The 12,300-nt window shown below is 38.2% G+C and overlaps 3 protein-coding genes across 3 annotated transcripts; 1 reads left to right on the forward strand and 2 right to left on the reverse strand.

Moving 5' to 3' along the window:
• Positions 1-1,109: 1,109 nt before the first annotated feature.
• sdhdb (succinate dehydrogenase complex, subunit D, integral membrane protein b) lies at positions 1,110-5,548 on the reverse strand. Its single transcript, XM_079572258.1, has 4 exons — positions 5,448-5,548; positions 4,531-4,641; positions 3,940-4,090; positions 1,110-2,961 (listed from the first exon to the last, which is right to left on the reverse strand). Exons 1-4 carry the CDS (start codon positions 5,494-5,496, stop codon positions 2,796-2,798), a joined length of 477 nt encoding a protein of 158 aa, XP_079428384.1. The 5' UTR covers positions 5,497-5,548; the 3' UTR covers positions 1,110-2,795.
• Positions 5,549-5,813: 265 nt separating this feature from the next.
• On the forward strand, positions 5,814-7,134 carry timm8b (translocase of inner mitochondrial membrane 8 homolog B (yeast)). The gene is made up of 2 exons (XM_079572370.1): positions 5,814-6,087; positions 6,738-7,134. Exons 1-2 carry the CDS (start codon positions 5,986-5,988, stop codon positions 6,903-6,905), a joined length of 270 nt encoding a protein of 89 aa, XP_079428496.1. The 5' UTR covers positions 5,814-5,985; the 3' UTR covers positions 6,906-7,134.
• A 320-nt stretch (positions 7,135-7,454) lies between these two features.
• il4i1 (interleukin 4 induced 1) lies at positions 7,455-11,350 on the reverse strand. Its single transcript, XM_079563273.1, has 8 exons — positions 11,302-11,350; positions 10,410-10,503; positions 10,025-10,245; positions 9,733-9,845; positions 9,385-9,586; positions 9,057-9,125; positions 8,758-8,894; positions 7,455-8,305 (listed from the first exon to the last, which is right to left on the reverse strand). The coding sequence occupies exons 2-8, from the start codon at positions 10,429-10,431 to the stop codon at positions 7,540-7,542; spliced, it is 1,530 nt and encodes a 509-aa protein (XP_079419399.1). The 5' UTR covers positions 10,432-10,503; positions 11,302-11,350; the 3' UTR covers positions 7,455-7,539.
• Between the last annotated feature and the right edge of the window lie 950 nt (positions 11,351-12,300).

Here is a 12,300-nt window from a genome sequence, read left to right on the forward strand (position 1 = left end):
CTGTGAGAAGTTTGTGGCTAAGATAACCAAAATCACATTTTAAAGATTGTTACAATGTAAACATCCCAAGTGTAGTAGAATTTGTTTATGTCTTACTTTTCCCACTATTGGCAATGGGAACCTCCCTGCTCTGGAAGAAGTCTACGGAGCATAGGCTTCCCTAAAATATCATAGCCACCTTCCTTCCAGATGGTGTTCTTTGTCTTTCTATTTTTTTTAAGTGCATTAGTTTCAACTTTTTCCCTTCTTGTCTATTTTGTCCAAAACATGGAGGACCGAGAAGACACTGAACATTGAGATTCTCCCAGTAATAACAGAAATATTAGAAGACAAAAAATGTGCAATTTGACAGTTACCAAAGTTACCACCATGGCATTTTCAATTGCCCACCGCCTCAATTTTAAACACATGAAGGCAACCTTTTTGGTCAGTAATGTGCAGTAGTGGAAAGTAAAGTTCAAATTATAAGTACTTTTACTTTACTTAAGTACATTTTATGATGAATACTTTTTTACTTTTACTTCACTACATTTTAGAGCCTGCATCTGTACTTTCTACTCCACTACATTTTTAAAAAGGGTTAAAAGTAAAAGTATTTTATTTTCAAAGTGACCTCTCTACGATGGACTGGTTTAGTCCCAGTTTAGATCTGGTTTTGACCTGGTTTAGTTCCTGTTTTGACCTGAGTTGGTGGTTTACTCATTTAGACCTGGTTTGATTCAAATTATTTTAAAAATCCTGCACATTAAACTCTGAAATACTTTTTACTAATAAGGTACATTTTACAATGCATACTTTTATACGTTGACTTAAGCACAAATTTAAAATTTTATTAAGTACATTTTTGGTCCTGTATCTGCACTTTTACTTAATTAATGAAGAATATTGAGTACTTCTTCTTCCACCGCTGGTACTGTGTATTGTGTCCTTAGGCGAAGATTGCTCTGAATCTTCTCTGGTTACTGCTGATGAGGCAGGAGAAAACTTTGAGACACATTTTGAGTTGAATTACAGAAATAAATGCATAAACTTTTGAACGATATTCTAATTTTCCAAGTTTTATATACTTTTTGAAAATATAGGAATTTAAAACGCATCAGTTTGCAGCATTATTTTATCTTTATTTACCAGATTTCAACCAACGTACAGTAATAAACCCCTTTTTCAGCAGCAGACATCCTTCCACCCTTACTCAAAATATTAAGCTCACCGTTATTCAGAAACATTGTCCCTTTCTCTTTGACAAATTCTAGCCACGACTGAATCAGTGTAATATTATTTAAAGAAAAAAAAAACTTGTCCGGCCACTCATTTTTATTTCTGTAAGCAAAGATGTGGATGGCATCTAATTTCATCACATGAAACACATACCGAGTATTTGACTTGGACACATATGAAGAAAAAACATCAAAACATTTAGGAAATAGAAGCGCTGTGTGCGTCATGCAGAGTTTGTGAATGGACCAAACCGAAATTATATGCAGTTTAATACAAATGGCAAAAAAATATGAGGATAAGTGTGTTGGCTTTGCTTTTCAACATTCTCCCAAGTCATGAAGCCTTGTTCTAAAAACATAGTTGGCCAGAAATACAATTTAAGCAACTGTAACGGGGTAAAGCTTTTGTAATGATAACTCATTTTAAATGCTGCTCTAGTGCTTTTTCACTTGGTAAACAGAAACAATGCTTTCAAGTTGTTATTATTTGTAATAAATTGCCCCTTGGATAGAAATAAAGTCTTCTGAATCTGAATCTGAATAAATCTTTCATGCTTTTTATTCATTTGAATTTGACAGGTACACATACAGCACATTATTAACAGGTATATTCTAGGTTATATCCTGCACTCTGCTGTCACGAGTGTTCAAGAATGACGAGAGTTAAAAAGCTCTGTCTACTGCAAGAAATCAGGGAATTGCCTCAACACTAAAAGATCAAAAGATGTGTAACAGTGGTATGATAGTAGCGCAGGTCGTCTTGTGACCGGAGGTTTGGCAGTTCAAACCCCGCAGGTGCACACTGTCGTTTTGTCCTTAGGCAACACACTTCACCCACCTTGCCTCCAGTGTCTGACACTGGTGTCTGAATGTGAGTGTGAATGGGCGAGCGGCTCCTTCCGTGATGTAAAGCGATTTGAGTCCCTCTTAATCTGGTGGTTCTTGAGTACGGCAGATCTTAAGTCTCAATTTGTCATCGTGATATCGGGTACACACTGTATATCGTTGGTGGCAACAAACATACGTTTATCAAACCCATCACTTTTATAAATTTGGTGCTATGCAAATCATAAATAGCTGTCAATGTTGCATGAGCAGTGCATTGTGCGTTTAAAGTATAATACAGTACTAGTAGTTACAATGTACTGTAGTAACAACACAAAAACAAAGTATTTGTGAATACAGTCAAATTATACCACAATTATGTAAGACCTGAAAGAAATACGCTTTATGAAAAAAGATTAAAACACGAGATAATGCAGCGGCAGTATAAATATTGCTTTTCTTGAACTGAACGATCATTCAAAGGTGGAGGACCACAATCCAAAGTGGAAGCCAGCGCATACATTAGATAGCTGCTCAGCCACATGTAGGAATGAGTTATGTCACCAACCACTACTGAAAATCATGTGTGCAGAGAGCACTAAATGGTATCAGTAATACAATTATACATCTCTGAATCACTGTAATGGTGTCAAAATAATATATTTATAACAATTTACATAGAACCCCTGAATTTACAATGATCCAGGACATGAGGCATCCCCTACTCCCACCTTCCAGTCCAGAGTCTGTCATTTATTTGCTCCATAGCAGGGCGACAGCTTTACAGATGCCTACGTCATGGTAGTTGAAGTAGCAAAGGCCCGCAAAGGTGACAGTGGACAGAAGGAAAAGTCCTGCGTTGGCCATCTTGATCTTTGCCTCTCCATGAACATAGTCTGTTAACACCTGCCCAAGGCCCCTATACAGAAAACACACACTGTAAACAAATCTAATGCATTAGCCTTTTCAACTACGTAAAATATATTTTTTTTATCACAAGGAACTGGTGATTGGACAGTGAAAAAAAATAAAACAAATATCTATAAAGAAACAAGTCTGAAACTAAGTATTAGTTTGATATTGACCTCACACATGATGTGATTAAATGTACTTAAACATACTACAGTACTTGTTACACTTAGAGCTTCACCATTGCAGACCAAAACTTGCATTATTCATTGATATTGCTAAATATTGCTGTAACAAATATAAATAACAAATATTTAAAATAATAAATATTTAAAATTATTTAACTACACCATGTAAAAACGTTTCATTAAATTGGAACAAAAATTGTAAGCTGTTGCTGATTTCAATCTATACATAAAAAAAAATTATGATAAATATTGCAATTTGCTTAAACGGCTAAAATGATGAGTGAAGGAAGATTAAAGGAACTTTTATTTTGCAGCTGAACTGCAAGATAAAAGTTGTTCAGCTGCAACTTTTATCTAATGCAGCTGTACCTGATAGCAAGGCTGCACAAATCTGACTGGTGAACATCTAACACTCTGATTCCGGAAGAAAAAAAATACCCCTCAGCCTCTTGAGGTTAGGTTATAGCAGCCATATAGTACACAAGAGTTACTGGGTAATCATGTCATCTTGCAGATGAGCACTATTTGGTTTAAAGTGAAAGTAACAGATGCAGATTTAGTGATACGATGGCAGAAGAACTAGACTCCCAAGAGAACAAACTGTTTTTAGTGAGGGGAAATAATAATAAATAATGGAGGAACAAAGTGCGTCAGCAATATAAGTGCAGGTTACTACTGACCACACGGACTGAAGGGAGAAACCGACTTGTCTCAAGTGTCAGCAGTATTTGGATGAGTTGAATGTGTTCCAAGTGCATAACTAAGCATCCAAAAATAGTAACTGTTGTTTAAATTCTTACCAGTGACCGTGCAGAGTGAGGGCAGCAGCCAGAGAGTAGTCAATGACTGGACCGGGGCTATAGTAGGCCACGGGGCCCATAGCCAGCAGAACGATGCTCAGGACACGCTCTGCTGTCCAGTGCATAGAGGCAGCTTTAGAAGCAGAGCCCGCTGTGGAGGAGAGGAAACAAAAACAAAAATCAACAATCAACTTGTCTTTAATAGTTGAAAAACTGTAGAGATTTAAACAACGTTTGATAGTTTGATAGAAATTTTATTTGAAATGTTTGTTTACAAATTTTGTTGAGCCAAAATTTACCGTACATGGTTAGATTTCTGGCAGTGAAAGTAGAATTGTATTACATACTATGCATTTTCTCACACTTTAATCTGTTTTTAATGCGTCCCCTTAAGTAAACTTGATATGCTTGTTGACTAAATTATTTCTGATTGCACAACCTAATGTAGAGGTCACACCTGCAGTATTATGCAATAAATGTGTCACTTCTTCAGCAATAAGCTAGATCTTTTCCTCTGGTTTGTGGTTTGAGGTCTACATGTACAGGGTAGGTCACGTTAAACGCCATATTTGGTCCACACATGCCACTCACCGTACAGAGCCTGAGAGGCATGAATCTTTGCTGTGAGCTGGTATGGCTGTTCCTGGTGTTTGTGTGGCACAACCAATGGTCTGGCCAGCAACGTGGTCTGGTAGAACAGAGCTGTACAAACAAGTTCAAATTTCAACAAGTGGGACGTAAATATGAGATCATACACAAGACATGAACCAAATTTGCAAATTAGAAAACCAAAACAACCACATATTAATATTCTAACAAGACATGTTTGTACATGTTTGTCATTGTTACTGAAGGTAGCGTGGCTGAATACTTGTAGCAATTCAATTGAATGTGCATCTTGTCCTCTTATGTAATGCAGTGTTATTTTCACGTTTGTGACAAGTGACTATAAAATACCAAGTCATTGTATCTGCGTTGAGATATGCATGTTTTTAAAGTAATAATCAGGATGTTGTGTGAAGCTATACGTCAACCAAATTCACACAACAAACAGAAGAGGGCGACAGAATGCTGCAGACCTTAAATGAACTTTACTTAGATCATAAAGTAGACACTGTGGCATATATTAAATAAGAACTACATTTATAAAAAGGGACTTCTTTACAAACACATAAACATTTATGGAGCTTAAAATGTCTGATTATGTTTTGAGCGAATGAAATGCAGCTTATGTGTCTCGCCCTGCTTTCTGGCCTATTTATAACGAATCAGTAAAAGAATCATCAGTCAGTAATTGTCATAGTAGTTTCAGTTTATATTAAACCAGTCCCTTGTTTTCACACGAGGGCGGTGAACGTATTATTAAGAGAAAGAAGCCCAAACCACTCCCCGTGATTTTTCAGCTAGCATTGGAACTTCTACAAAACACACCGTATAATAAAAAGATAAACACATCCACATAGAGTAATGACATAAAAAAAACACCGCAAATACGAAAGAGAACTTACGTTTAACTCCCCTACGACACACAGAACTCAACCTGACGATAGACGCCATGATGAACAACACACCAAGGTCACCACGGTGACCCGGATGTGCTTTCCAAAGACTCCTTGAGCCGAAGAGTTTAGGCTGCACAAGATGAGTGACACTAACAAAAACAAGCACACATTCTGTGGGTCTTTTAATATGATTAGAAAGTATTATAGCTTAGAATTTAGTTTTGATGTATGATATCGTACATATTTTGTAATTAGATCAATTACTCAGATATTGACGAGAATGTTAAAAACGATCTTATTAGAACATCGGCGAGCTCTCTAAACGTCATTTCCTATACATTGGCCGTTCGCTGATCTAAAAGTAACCGGATGAGCTAGCTGTTCACTTGCACTGTGCTTCTGCAGAGTAGCAATTTACTATAGATCAGGGGAGTTTGGAGATTGCGGCATTCTCCCGAAAGCCGAAGGTCACTCCAGCATTTGAGCACCTTTTAACTGCATCATTTCACCGGTAACGCGCTTATAAACGTTGTGTAACACCACAATGGACAACTTTGATAACTTGAGTGCTTCGGAAAAGGCAGAGGCAACAGAGCTGCAGCGAATGATTGCCATCGAGCAACAGAAAGCACAGTTTCAGGCACAGGTTTGTATCACAAGCTACAGAAAAGCCTAGCTTAGCTAACACATGTTTACTGAAGAGCTCGGGTTCATTTCATTGACTGTAAATTGCAGACATGTAAACTGTATGCATGCATTATGTTCATCATTTCACAGTTTTCCTCACATTTGTATTGTGCTATACCTACAACATAATCACAGTCCAGTCTATGCTTAATCAGTCTAATGTTGCAGAGTATGTAAACAAACTCACGGTGATAAAAGAACATGGTAGTATGCCTATTACGCTTACTTTACAGTTGGCTTTGACTAATAAAACGAGGGACTTATAGCAGACGCACGCACTTACACACACACTTACACATTCAATCTTGTACTTCTATCTTAGCGAGGACACTCATAGGCATAATGTATAACCCAGCCCCTAACCTTAATCCTAACCCTAAACCTAATCTAAACCCAATTCTAACCCTAACCCTAAAACCATATCTTGACGCTCAAACAGTCCTTCAAACAAAAATGTCCTCACTCTGTTGGTTAAAAATAAAGTTATATGTACAAGTACACACACACGCACACACTACCTAAGAAATCACATCCTTCAGAAGTGTAATAAATCATGTGGATATTTTTGAACTGATGTACAGTTGAACAGTATACTCCTTGCTGTTTCAGGTGCACACTTTCACAGACGTCTGCTGGGACAAGTGCGTGGACACGCCAGGCTCAAAGCTGGACTACAGGACAGAGACGTGTTTGGTGAGCTGCGTGGAGAGATTCATAGACACCACTTTGACCATCACTAACCGCTTCACACAGATGGTGCAGAAGGGAGCACATTAACAATGGACTGTTTTTTGACAACAGACGTTTTGAACATCATGCTTTCATTGTATTGTGCCAAAAGTACTAGTAATTGGCTACAGTGTTCGCAAAAGGCGTATACATGTATAGGAGGAACTTGGAGCAGACTGCAAACTTTCATCTAGTCAGTGTATTTGGGGTGCCAAATACTGTTTATTCCAACTATCATGAAATTATGTATTGAAAGACCATTGAAAATGCTCAAATATCAATAAATCTGTGTCAATTCTTGATTCTTCTTGTTTATGTTTTCTTTTCTTTTTCCCCCTTAAGGTTTGTTCTTCATGGATCTGGTAATGCATTTCAAAAGTACAAAATTGTCCAAAAAACATTTTAATTTAGATATGTTTGAAAACAATACAATATCATTACATAATTGCCTCATTTTGATAAGATGGAGTGCACTTTTTTATATTTATATATAACATAGGGCATTTCTTTTCAAATAAAACAACAAGAACACAAAATGCTCAAAAATGAATGTATGTATTGTATGTATTAATGTATGTAACCAAGGAACTGGCTTTTTCCTGAGTTGTCACCTCTTCCATCTTCTGATGCCATAAACTATACTTAAACAGGCTTTTCATGACATCCCCACTGTGCTTGTAGGTTAAAGTGTCTGGCTGTTAATGTTTTTTGCTGCTCTTAAGGCAGATTTCATTGCTGTTTCAATCCAACCGTGAGGCATAGCTGTGTGCTCCCCTGCAAAATGCACTCTCCCCTCACTCTGGAACAGTTCACTGGCATACTGTCCCTGCTGGTAAGGCGTGAAAAGGGCAAACGCACCAAGACTATATGGATCCAACCCCCACTTTTTCACCAGTCCTCCTGTCCAAAGAGGCCTGATGTACTCTCCATGGATCTTGACCAAGTCTTCCAGCACCTCAGCCATCAGTTGGTCATCATTCATACCTTGGAAAAGTGTGGAGTCATCAGAACAGGTATAGGACGCTAGTAGTGCCCCCGCTGTAGTTTCAGGGAAAGTATGGCTTGGGTAATAAATGAATCGTGATATCTGGTCCGTAATGCTCTTGCCTCCTCTGATGCCCTCGTGTTCCCAGAAACGCTCGCTGAAGCTGAGGATGACTTTAGTGGAGCTGGCGTAGTGCACGGATCGCAGAGCCTCCATCTTGTCTCCAGAAAGAGGAGGCTGGAAGTCAATAAAAAGCGTTGCTTTAGCCGTGGCTGTGACTAGAGCAAAGTCCACTGTGAGGTTGGTGAGGGAGCCCAGTCTGCGCCCGTCCTCATACGTGAGGGCGACGCTGCTGCCCGTCTGCCTTATCGCTTTGACCTTGGAGTTTAGAAGGATGGTGGAGTTGAGAATGTTGAAAAAGGCTCGAGGAAGATTTTCAAAGCCTCCTGTTACTTCATAATACCTGAAAGAGAACAAATACTGATGTCACCTCGTTCTCTGTATTATTATGCTCTTCCAGGATATGTATAAATTTGAAGGAAAAAAAGACTCCTTGTGGAAAAAGTAAAATCAAAAGTCCAAAAGTTTTTAGGGTCTGAAATATTCATATTTGCCAACTACATTATGGTGATGTTGGCACGGCCTTTATGATGTCACCAAACAACATCAAACAAGCCTTTGTGTGAACAAAAAACCCCAGGCACTCCAATGCAATTTGGATCCTTTCCCAAGAGCACCTATACAAACTTTTGGGATACATTTGGACACCTAGAGCAATCAGTCAGACAGCTGTTTCTATAAACCTTTGCATTAAACTGCACCAGAATACTGACATTTAAAGCCAGAATCACCCTCACATAACTGTCCTCGCCATACCACCCCCCCAAAAAAGAAGGAAATAATCAATGGTCTTACTGTATATTGTCACCAATGTCGGACTGTATGTAGAGCATCTCCACCAAGGACATGTAGAAAAGGCTGTTTTCATTTAGGATGTCCCCAATCATCCTCACTGCTCCTCGGCTCAGATTCCCCTCCTTGACCAGGTACTCCTGTCAAAAAGACTGCTGTCTATAATTTAAAATGTAGTCAACAATATAATAATTCAACCATAGTTTTATATTGGAAGAGAAAATTGTTGACTTATGTTTGAGTATGACAATTTGTGACCTGAGTCTACAGTTTTCATTTTAAGGACTCAATAAGCTACTTACCTTCACTGTGTATGCGTCATATTTATTTAGCATGGCTCTGCAGCCCATAGACTTGAGGTCATCCCTCACCTGAGAACAGACAATAATTAAGCTTATGTAGCTTGCTGCAACAGCCTTTGCTCCATTGCACACAATCATGACGGAATATTGTTGAACACCTCAGGGAGCAGCACTTTTCAAAATGTTTGGTCCTTTTCAAGACAAGTCAATTTCTTACCTGTATTTATACCAGTATCTGTCAGTAGATGCTGATCATTTTAGTGGCATGAGCCTGTTGACCGGTCAGTGCTCATAATGTTAAGGCTCATCTGTGTCAATTCCCACTGACCTTCCAAAGAGCCTGTGTGAAGAGCTGAGCTGCAGACTTCCCTCTCTCACTCGCATTCAGTGTGTAGTTGAGGACATTTGGGTCGTTCTCCACAGCATATGTTTTCTGGAGTATGCCGTTTATCAAATAGTAGGTGTTGATGTCATCTTGTATGAAGGGGTTCAAGGAAATTTGTAATTTTGATAAAAAGGTTAGAAGAATTCTGTAAGAGAAATAACATTGATTTAAACAATAAACCAACAAGCAGAATAAAAAAATCTGGGCACAATTGGACTTTTAAAGTGCTCCTTTCTTTTTTATTGTACATAGGTTTGAATATGGTCATTTATATGTGGAATAGTGTCTTACTTGTGAAAGTTGGGGATCCTCATGGCACCCACTTCTGCGTACCAGCCCTCCCTTATGTTTCTGAACGTCTCCACACGACCGCCAATCCGGTTACTGGCCTCGATTATTGTGACCTTAGAAATGTAAAATTAGATTTTTTTTTCTTTCGCAAGTTCCACATTGTGGATTGTTTTTATCGTCAGAAAATGCCACATCATTGATTTATTGATAAGCTCCTGACCCCTATCTGGGGCTGAGAAATCATCACACTTTTGAATTTGAAAACATTTATACCATAAACGTTGTATTGTACCTTATGACCTGCTTGCTCTAAAAATTTGGCTGCAGTGAGTCCAGCCATGCCCCCTCCGATGACAGCAACATGCTGGGGCGTCCTGGAGTGTGGAAGTCCATTCTCTACTATACTCAGGAGCTCATTGTAGTCTGTGTCCAGGAGGCAGTCGAAAAGAGGGTCCCCAAGGTTTCCACTAACAGCAAAGACAACCACCCCCACCACGACCAGTGGGACAGGTACTAGACACAATTGTACATGAAATCTGTGTGAGAAGAGTTATAAAGTCCCTCCTACATATCTAGACCACACCACAAATTAGATTTTCAATTAAATAGAAAGATGAATTATGCTATAGAGAAGTTAATAGACATAGGAGGAGTATTTTTAATATTGTAATACTTACAGAACTTGCAGAGAGTCATCATCTGCAGTGAGCTGCAGAGGGATGCTTTGGACAAGGTGCTGCTGATACTGACACTATTTGAGGAAAACGAAGCCTAACAGAAAACAAAAAGTGTAACGTCAGAGACAGCAAGATGTAACAGTAACAAGCACCACAACTGGAAATTTCTACTTTACAAAATGCAGACAAATACGGCTGGCTACCTGTATCAAAGGTAAAGTCTCATCACTTGTTGCCGATCTATACATGACTAAATATAGAATTTAAAAAATCCCCTAACAAGACTTAAATGTCAGCGCGCCACCATCCTTTGCCACAGTCCTGTAGCAAAGTACATGTGTAAATGAAAATGGTGTCACTAAAAGAAAGGGGCTCCTCAGGTCGTCCAGAAATATTTTCCCACAGCGGCTCCGGCTCACCCATTCTGAACAAATCAGATTAGTGAGACTATACTCTTCAGCACACCCACCACCCTCATCTTCTCGCATTTCAATATCTCTGAGCCAGAAGGGATAAGTAGTCTAATTACAATTTTACTCAATATTTTTTTCACGCATGTACATTTTAAGGATTTTCAGTTTACTTTAGACTTCTCTTTAATATGTAAACGCATTGTTTTAACCCTAAAAGCAAAGCATTTAGTATTGTTAATACGTTTTGCTCTAACCTCTCCACTAAGTGATAAAAAGTTGTTTTTGTTTTTCCTTGATGATGAAGACGGAGCAATATTTTTTATAGCATAATTTGTACAGTTGCAGTTCCAGAAGTTGCAAAACCTTTTTGTGCATATGCTGTGTTAAGACATTAGTTCTCTAAGACGATTTTAAAATTAAAATAAAAAATTAATATATCACAGACGTGTTAGTATTAGTGTGATTTGAAATATACTCACAGTTAAGGTTAAATCAGCTTCCTAAGAACTGCCTCAGCTTTTGGTCAAGTGGAGTACAGACAATGGAGTACAGACACAGCCAGTTTTATATCTGAGAAATTGAAAGTAGACGTTCAACAGAGTTTCAATTTCCATTGCTGATTATCCCAAAAGTCAGCGATGCTCACCACCAACTATATTACATGGTGAAAAATGTGAGATTTAAGAAATTATGGAAAACACCAAAAGGCAAAGACATGTGACTAGGTCTGGCTTCAAAGGCTAGAATAGCTGTGTACATGTCTAGAGTAAACCCAACTGCTAACATGGGCAAAAAATGACTGGCCTACTGTGGCATGATGTTCTTCTTATGAAATGTATTGTGTGTGTAGTTTAGTATTAATTAGGCTGTGGTGAAAGAACTGTAAGTGAATTATTGAACTCTATTCTACATTGAAGTTGAATATGTCCTCCTGATTCTATCCTTCAAAACTTCAAATTTACAGCTTTATTGTCTTAATTTAATGTCAATTTACAAAACCAAATTTTCACTTTGTGGTGATTAATGTTCCAAAAAATCCTACAGTTCTTTAAGCTGTTTTGGCTCTATACAACTGCAAACTACTACTGTACAACAAGTGTAACCATAGGAGCTTAGGTTAACATCATTTCCACCAGCACATGCAAATTTCACCAAATGCCAATATGTTGTAATTTTCCTTTCATTTATTTTCAAAAACCTTACCTGACTTGTGTGTGTAGCTCATGTCCCGCAACTGTTATATAATTTCTGCAGAAAGAGGAGCTGATGCAGCAGAGTGTGGGGTCTAGGGGCAGTATTTATTCCACCCTTTTGTCACAAACCTATAAAACACAAGTCACTGAACTGACACAGGTCAGTAATGTTAATGGATAATATTTCAGCTTCACATGGTAAATCATATGACCTGCCCTATTGAGTGTTTTTTAGCTATAAATCAATTGTATTGCCACATGTAGATATGTTCTATGCAGTACAGT

Source organism: Gobius niger, assembly GCF_951799975.1.
Source record: "Gobius niger genome assembly, chromosome: 1".
NCBI classification, from domain to species: domain Eukaryota; kingdom Metazoa; phylum Chordata; class Actinopteri; order Gobiiformes; family Gobiidae; genus Gobius; species Gobius niger.